This window comes from Coloeus monedula (assembly GCF_965178545.1).
Source record: "Coloeus monedula genome assembly, chromosome: 12".
In the NCBI taxonomy this organism is placed as follows: Eukaryota; Metazoa; Chordata; class Aves; order Passeriformes; family Corvidae; genus Coloeus; species Coloeus monedula.
In genome coordinates, this window is record NC_138792.1 from 6,187,347 (window position 1) to 6,195,635 (window position 8,289).

Genomic DNA, 8,289 nt, shown 5'->3' on the forward strand with positions numbered 1-8,289 from the left:
TAAAACAGATTACCCCAGATATACTGAAACAAATCATGATGAAGTCTCCTTACAAAAAAGTCATGTTGCAGTTAGATAACGGGTCTCAAAAATGTGTAACCTTGGCCAGGGTCTGAGTCCTTGCAGGAGGCAAAAACTGAGCTAAGAGGTAGAAAGCATACTGATTTTAAGTCATAGTTCATTAAATTCTTTCCTTTATACAATAGGTAGTCATGAAGTGTCAGTGAACAGTAGTCTGAAGTAGGCCAGCTCTCCATATGTTTGAATAGTTGGGAGAAATGGAGCTAAAAAGCGCATCTGGAAACCAGAAAAATTCCTTACAGTTGATGGCACAGCCAATTACTGATTGCCAGCAAAAGGCAGCTCAGTAGACACCACCCTGCACTCTGGAGTGCCCCTCTGCCCTCAAATTGGCTCATCCAGCAGCTCTCCTTCCACTGAGGCTTCATCCCAAAGGTCTCCCTCCTCTGCCTCTCTCTGCACGTGTCGCTCCCGTTGGCTGCTGCTGGGCAGCCTGCGGGAGCAGGGATGGGCACAGGGCCACAGAGGGCACAGTCTGCCAGCTCCTTCCTCCCTGCCTTTCATGCTCATCCTCCTTCACCATCCCCTGCTCATTTCTTGCCCAAAATAAGTGAAAACCAGAGACTCCTCTTTCATCCTGTCCTTTATAGCAATCCCAGTGCTGCTGGATGAGACAAAACTGTGGATTACAAGTAACAATTATTTTGCATACTGTTCACTGCTAAATCTGGAAACTGTTTATTTCCTTAAGAATTCCTTTTAAGTGAGACTCAAGAATCCACCTTACAGTATAGGAAAGACCCCCAAAATGTGCATAGTTATGGAAGTAGAATATCTCAGCTACAAAGAGACACATATTCACCGAGAAAGCAAGAATACAGGGTACTTGTTGAATGATGATTATCTCACAACCCTACAAGTTTACATGGAGTAGGCATCTCATATGCAGTTCAGGATTACAGGATGAGGAACATATGAGATCAGTAAATACCTAAATTTACATATTCCCATTTTTTTATTACATCAGCCATCATGCTATGTTCACAGAAATCAATATTGGCATCTACTTATACTATATGAATAAACCCTTCTTTACTTGCTAGCAGTATCCAGGCTACCTTAATAGATTCTAATGATCAGTAAAACTTATAGCCTGCCCTCTATCCAATTCACAGAGTTTTTGCTTTGTTTATCACTGCCTTCATTCCTTTATTCCATAAGACTTGGTGGATATGTTTGTTCCTTCATTTATATACAGAGAAGCAAACCCAGAAAAACTGATAGGTAAAGATGTATAAGTAGTGTTTAGCATCCACCTGCAGATACAATGTGAAGAAAGAAAATTATCTCCACATTTTTCCAGACTTTTTCTGCTCCTTGATATTTACTCTCCCAGAAGGACAACAGCATGATGTGCACTAGGCAGGAAGGGTAATGATCTGTGCCAAATTTTATGCGCTTATGCTTCATGCTGTGGTCTGGCTTTTTTTCCCCTGCCAGCAGACAGATAAAGTGGTGGCTTCAGGACCACGCAGGAGCCAAGAGCTGCTCTGGTGTACGGAGCAGCATAGGACTAACAGACTATTTGAAGTGGGTTAAGGCTGGCACCAGGCAAGTATTCAGTTCATACCTGCTCTGCAGCAGTCTGGGAGTGTCCCCATGGGAAACAGGTATGGGATAATTAAGGGCTCTTAAGCCAGCAGACAAGGATATTACAAGGATAAACATTTCACACTGAAGACAGTTAGATGCAGACTGGTAGAGAAAGCCCAATTTTTTACCTGTGGGGGATGAAACCTATTGGAACAATTTACCAAACATGATGGCAGATTTTCACCATAGGCAATTGCTAAAATATGCCTGAATATTTTATTGGGTTTCATTTTTTTTTCTTTTTCCTATGAAGTATGATCTAGTTTGAACAGGAATTAATTCCAGTTTAGCTGATGGCTTGGGTTATGCAAGATCCAAAAGCCACGGTGGTTCTATTAAGCCTCATAATCTTTGAATCTGTACTCTGTCTTCATAACTTTGCACAAAAAGGAGGATAAGGGAACACAGCTAAATATTTGGGACCTTTACAATGCTTACAAATCAGGCATAATCCTGAGTTTCCCCAAGCCCTCATGGGCTGCTGTACCAACCTGCCTCCTGGCCTTCAATTCCTGGAGGCTCCCAGATAGTCACAGACTGGAAGTGTTCCTGTACTCAACACGCAAAATAAAAAGGCAGTAAAACAGGTGGAGGAAAAAAGCTGTTCTTTTATACTCTGTTTTTAATTGAAGGTATTATAAAACACTTCAGGCATGCTGAGAAATCAGGACTTTGTTCCTAAATAAAAAGCTGAAGCTATTATTTTTTTTTAATCCTTGTTCCTCCTCCTACAACCATGGTTATTATATGCATGCATTTGCAGTGTAATAGAATCAGTATCATCTCTGTGTCTTTTTACTGCTGCAATCCCCTAACATGCTGTTCCTTCCATCCCACATGAATCTGGTAATTACTGCTGAGGCATGCCATGCGTACGCTTTCCCTTCCAAGGCAGCAGCAGCAGTGCCACAAACACATTTCCTACCTATTAGTAAACACAAGCAAGTGGGACAGTGTATGTTGCCTCATAAGCCAATTCCAGGACATGGTCCTCGCTCACCAGAAAGCTGCACCTGACTGAAACTCACACACATAAAACAAATGTACACTGTGAGACAAGGGAAAAATGCACTGGACTTACTTGTGCCCTCATTTTTGCTGTGTGTTGGAGCGAGCTGTCAGAGCTGGCAGTGCTGGGCTGCTCAGGTGAAATGTGATGAAGGGAGGTTACAGGAACCTCTGTGTGCCTCTGTGCAGTGCCAGTGTGGGCAGGTGTGTGTGAATATGCTCCCCTCTGAAAAAAATAAAACCAAAAAAATCAACCTAGGTTTCTTTTTACCTTCTCTTTTTTAGGCTTGTGCCCCCAGACTGTGTTAGAAAGAGCTGAAAACAGGATTTGCTACAGTCTGTAACTAGTCCAGTTTTGCTCCCCAAACATCATATCCTCATGTTTGAAGCAGAAAACAAGCAAAAAAATCTAACAGAATAATAATCTGGCTGCTGGTGTATTAGTGTTGTAAAACGGCAGATCTGCCACACACATCTTTCTTGATCTTAGCAATTTTTGCTCTTGAATTCAGCTGGAAGAGAGTTAGGATGGAGCAGTTCTGAGTGCATTTCAGAATCATAATCTTGTTGGAATTCACACAGCATCACACCAAAAGCGTGCTCCAGTGTGGGATGCTCCTGCTCTTTCCAAAACCTCTCCAAATTTTAGATAGGGAAGCTGCAACTGCTTCAATCCCAAATGAAAACTCCAGCACTATTCCTGTCCTGGAGCACTGCAAAGGCATCTGTGCTGGCTGCTGCAGGATGTTACCTTTTCCAGCCTCAAGAAGAGAGATTAGAATAGACAGTACATTTCTGTTGCTCCTAAAATGTGGGCTCTGATACATAATGGCTAAAGAATACCATGAGATGACAGTACCACTTTTGCCAAGCCCAGAACTCTTTTGGCAGCAAACCTTTACATTCTGCAGACTAAGTAAAGTGTGTATAGCTCCCTATAAGAATCTGGCAAAAATGCACCCTGCCCTTCTAGCACTTTAAAAATTCCCTGTGGAGTGCCTTTTTTTTCCCCTCCCCCCAGTGTGAACCCAAAGTTTTACCTTTCAGATAGAGATCAAGAGCAGCCATCCTTTCCCATCACACAGATCTGTGCCCAGGGCATGGAGCTTAAGCAAAGTTACAATAACCCACGTTCAACATCTTGTTCTTTCTAAAGGCAGCCAAATGCTACACCACAACATTGCAATGGGGCAGAGGGACTAATCCAGCCAGTGGGAATGATGGTGTTAGATGTGGTTAGATCTGGCTGCTCAGCACTCGGGGGAGCATTCCAGAGGGTGTAGGGATTCAGGCTTGGGACTGCCGCTGCCTGACAGCCCGGTTGGGTGGAAGGTGTTGAACTTCCCTGAACGTGTAGAACACCAGTGTGCTGGGCAGAGCTCGGCACGGCAGTTTGGGAAGGGGGCTGCTCCAGCGGGAGCGGGGGATCGATGCTGATGCCAGATCCGGGATTTGCAGCACCGCTGTTCCGAGAGCCAGACTGTGCATGTGTGTGATGTGTGATGTGTTATGCGTGCGTCTGTGTGGCGTGTGCGGAGGATGTGTGCGGGCTGTGCATGTCTCTGTGCGGTGCGCGTGTGTGCGCGGTGCGTGCGCGCTTGCCGGCTGGCTTGTGCCGAAGAAGCTGCTTGACTTGCTCTCGATTTTGAGGGCACGGATTTAGGGACTCGGGGCCAAAAATTCTCCGGACCCAGGTAAATTCGCTTGTTACCTTATTCCCCTTCCCGGCTCCGAGTGCCCGCGCTGTCCTGCAGGTGCTGTCAGAGCGCTCCCGCGATGAGCAGCCGAGCCAGGAGCGGAGCCGGCTGCGAGAGCCACGCAGGGAGGGGGGGACGGGGACTGGGACAGGGGGGCTGGGAAAAACGTGTCCCCCCCGCCCCCGGCTGACGTCAGCGCGGCTCCGCGCGGGGCACCCGGCAAAAGCGCCGCGCCGCGCCGCGCCCCGCGCACAGCCCGCGCAGAGCCCCGCGCTCCCGCAGCGCCGCCGCTCTCGGCCCCGCCCGGCCCAACTTCCCGCACAGCCGCGGCCGGGACGGGCCCGGCCGGGACGGGACGGGACGGCGGCGCCCCGCTGGGCTCCTCCTGAGGCGTGAGCGGGCGATGCCGCTCGCCGCCGGGCGCCTGGCTCCCGGGGCGCGGCGGCTCTCGGCGGCGGCCACTGCCCCCGCTGCCCCCTCGGGCGCCCCGAGAGCAGGTACGAGCGCGGGGGGCGGCGCGGGGAGCGCGGTCCGGAGGCGCCCCTGCAGCAGGGAGGGTTTGCTGTCAGGCGTTGTGTCTCCCGGTTTAAAATGCTGGCAAGGCACCGGGAGCCCGGCAGCCGGGAGCGGGGTGGCCCCGGGACGGGCAGCGGGAATGGGATCGTGCTGCCGGCGGCCGCCGGGGCGGAGGCGGCGGCTGCGACGGGCGGGGGATCGGGCGGAGAGCCCAGCGCTGGGGACCCCGGTTTCGGGGAGCTCCCCGACGGGGCTTCCCCCGCAGCAGGTCCGCAGGCGCTTTCCGAGAGGAAAAGAAGGGAGGGGGGGGGGGGGATTCCAGAGGAGTTTGGAAGTCGCTGCCTTGCAGCTCCCCTTCCCCCGCAGCCTTCCGACCTGCTTTCGCTCTCCCCGTGCAGCCTCTGCTCCCGGCCGTTTTCACTGGGGATTTCTTCTTTCTCTCCTTACCTGTCTCAAAAGGTTTGACTGTAGGTACCAAAGCGAGGATCGACGGCGCATAAAGATGCTGAAGGGTGTTTGGTTGCTCAGTTTGTTAACAGTGGCTGGGATCTCGTGGACAGAGAGTCGCAAACCTGCCAAAGACATTTGCAGCAAGAGCCGCTGCCCTTGTGAGGAGAAGGAGAACGTGCTGAACATTAATTGTGAAAACAAGGGATTTACAACCGTCAGCCTCCTCTTGCCGCCCCCGTCCAAGATCTACCAGCTGTTTCTCAATGGGAACGCACTGACCCGCCTGTTCCCCAATGAGTTTGTCAACTATTCCAACGCCGTGACCCTGCACCTGGGCAACAACGACATGCAGGAGATCCGCACAGGGGCCTTCAGCGGCCTCCGCACCCTCAAGAGGCTGCACCTCAACAACAACAAGCTGGAAGTGCTGAAGGAAGACACCTTCCTGGGCTTGGAGAGTCTGGAGTACCTGCAGGCTGATTACAATTACATCAGTGCCATTGAAGCGGGGGCATTCAGCAAGCTGAACAAGCTCAAGGTGCTGATTCTCAATGACAACCTCCTGCTGTCCCTGCCCAGCAATGTCTTCCGCTTTGTGCTCCTCACTCACCTGGACCTGCGGGGGAACCGTCTGAAGATGATGCCTTTTGCTGGTGTGCTGGAGCACATTGGAGGCATCATGGAAATCCAGCTGGAGGAAAACCCTTGGAACTGCACCTGTGACTTGCTGCCACTCAAGGCCTGGCTAGACACCATCACCGTGTTTGTGGGTGAGATAGTCTGTGAAACCCCCTTCAGGCTTCATGGAAAAGATGTGACCCAGCTCACCAGGCAAGATCTCTGCCCTAGGAAAAGCTCCAGTGATTCAAACCAGAGGGAAAAACACCCTGTCCACTCAGACCCACACATCTCAAGGCTATCGCCCACAGCCAACTCTGCCATCAATCCCACCAGGGCCCCAAAAGCCAGCCGGCCACCCAAAACTAGGAACCGCCCCACCCCCCGTGTTTCTGTGTCAAAAGACAGACAAATATTCGGACCTATCATGGTTTACCAGACAAAGTCTCCTGTGCCCATCACCTGCCCAGCTGGCTGCATCTGTACGTCCCAGAGCTCAGACAATGGCCTAAATGTTAACTGCCAAGAGAAAAAGATAAGTAACATCTCCGATCTCCACCCCAGACCAACCAGTCCAAAGAAACTTTACCTTACCAGTAACTATCTGCAAGTCATTTATAGAACCGATCTCACAGAGTACAGCTCTCTGGATTTGCTACATCTAGGAAATAACAGAATTGCAGTGATACAAGAAGGTGCCTTTACAAACCTCACAAGTTTACGCAGACTTTATCTTAATGGCAACTACCTTGAGGTTCTGTACCGATCCATGTTCGAAGGGCTGCACAGCCTGCAATATCTCTACCTAGAGTACAATGTCATTAAGGAGATCCTGCCACGCACATTTGATGCTCTGAGTAATCTTCATCTGTTGTTTCTCAATAACAACCTGCTCAGATCCTTGCCTGACAGTGTCTTTGGTGGCACTTCCCTCACCAGGCTCAACCTCAGAAACAACCATTTCTCCCACCTGCCTGTGAGAGGAGTCTTGGACCAGCTCTCAGCTCTAATTCAGATAGACCTCCAAGAGAACCCTTGGGACTGCACATGTGACATCCTGGGACTGAGGAACTGGATAGAGAAAGTCACTGACCAGAGCAACCAGCAGTCAAATCCCCCTGTAGTTATCAATGAAGTAATATGTGAGTCTCCCGCCAAGCACTCTGGAGAGCATCTGAAATTCCTGAGCAAAGAAGCCATCTGCCCAGAGAACCCCAACTTGTCAGATTCTTCTCTCCTCTCCATGAACCAGAACACAGATACCCCCCATCTCGGTGTCACACCCAGCTCCTACCCAGAATTACACACTGAAGTTCCACTGTCTGTCCTCATTTTAGGCTTGCTGGTTGTGTTTATTTTGTCTGTCTGTTTTGGGGCAGGTCTGTTTGTCTTTGTCCTTAAGCGCCGGAAGGGGGTGCAGAGCATGCCCAGCAGCGCCAACAACGTAGATATAAGTTCATTTCAGCTCCAGTATGGGTCTTACAACTCTGAGACCCATGATAAAACTGAAGGACATGTTTATAACTACATTCCCCCTCCTGTTGGACAGATGTGCCAAAACCCAATCTACATGCAAAAGGAGGGGGACCCAGTTGCCTATTACAGGAATCTCCATGAGTTTAGCTACAGCAGTCTTGACCACAAAAAAGAAGATCCCACCAGTCTTGCATTTACCATCAGTGCAGCTGAATTACTGGAAAAACAGTCCTCGCCAAGGGAACCAGAGCTGCTGTATCAAAATATTGCAGAAAGGGTCAAGGAACTCCCCACTGGAGGATTAGTTCATTATAACTTTTGTACCTTACCCAAAAGGCAGTTTGCCCCTTCATATGAATCCAGACGCCAAAATCAGGACAGGATAAATAAAACTGTTTTATATGGAACTCCCAGGAAATATTTTGCAGAACAGTCTAAACCTGAGCATCCTTTACTCCAAGGAAAGCTACAAACAGAACCAGACTACCTCGAAGTTCTGGAAAAACAAACTGCAATCAGTCAGCTGTGAGGGGGGAGGTGGGAGACAAAGGAAATTTTTTAAATGAGCTCAGCATCACATTTCTTTGAGTCTGAACTCAGTACTGATGTCATCTGTCGCATTCCCAACATTTCCACTTTTTTAAATCAGAGAGGGAGTGAGAGAGAAAAGGAACCCTTGCAGCATAGCAGGGATGTGATGTTGCTTTTGCAAAGTTCCCTTTAAGTTATTTCTATATCTCTCTCCTTTTGACCCTTCTCTAGGAACTGTCATTGCAAATGTATCTTTCTGTAATAGATCTTGCATAATTCTTTTTCGATTTCGAAGGAAATGAGGAAGGGGGTCTTTGGC

The 8,289-nt window shown here is 49.3% G+C and overlaps 1 protein-coding gene across 1 annotated transcript; it reads left to right on the forward strand.

Moving 5' to 3' along the window:
• Positions 1 to 5,397: 5,397 nt before the first annotated feature.
• On the forward strand, positions 5,398 to 7,968 carry SLITRK2 (SLIT and NTRK like family member 2; the record flags this gene model as incomplete). The annotated part of the gene is made up of 1 exon (XM_082289694.1): positions 5,398 to 7,968. One exon carries the CDS (start codon positions 5,398 to 5,400, stop codon positions 7,966 to 7,968), a length of 2,571 nt encoding a protein of 856 aa, XP_082145820.1.
• Between the last annotated feature and the right edge of the window lie 321 nt (positions 7,969 to 8,289).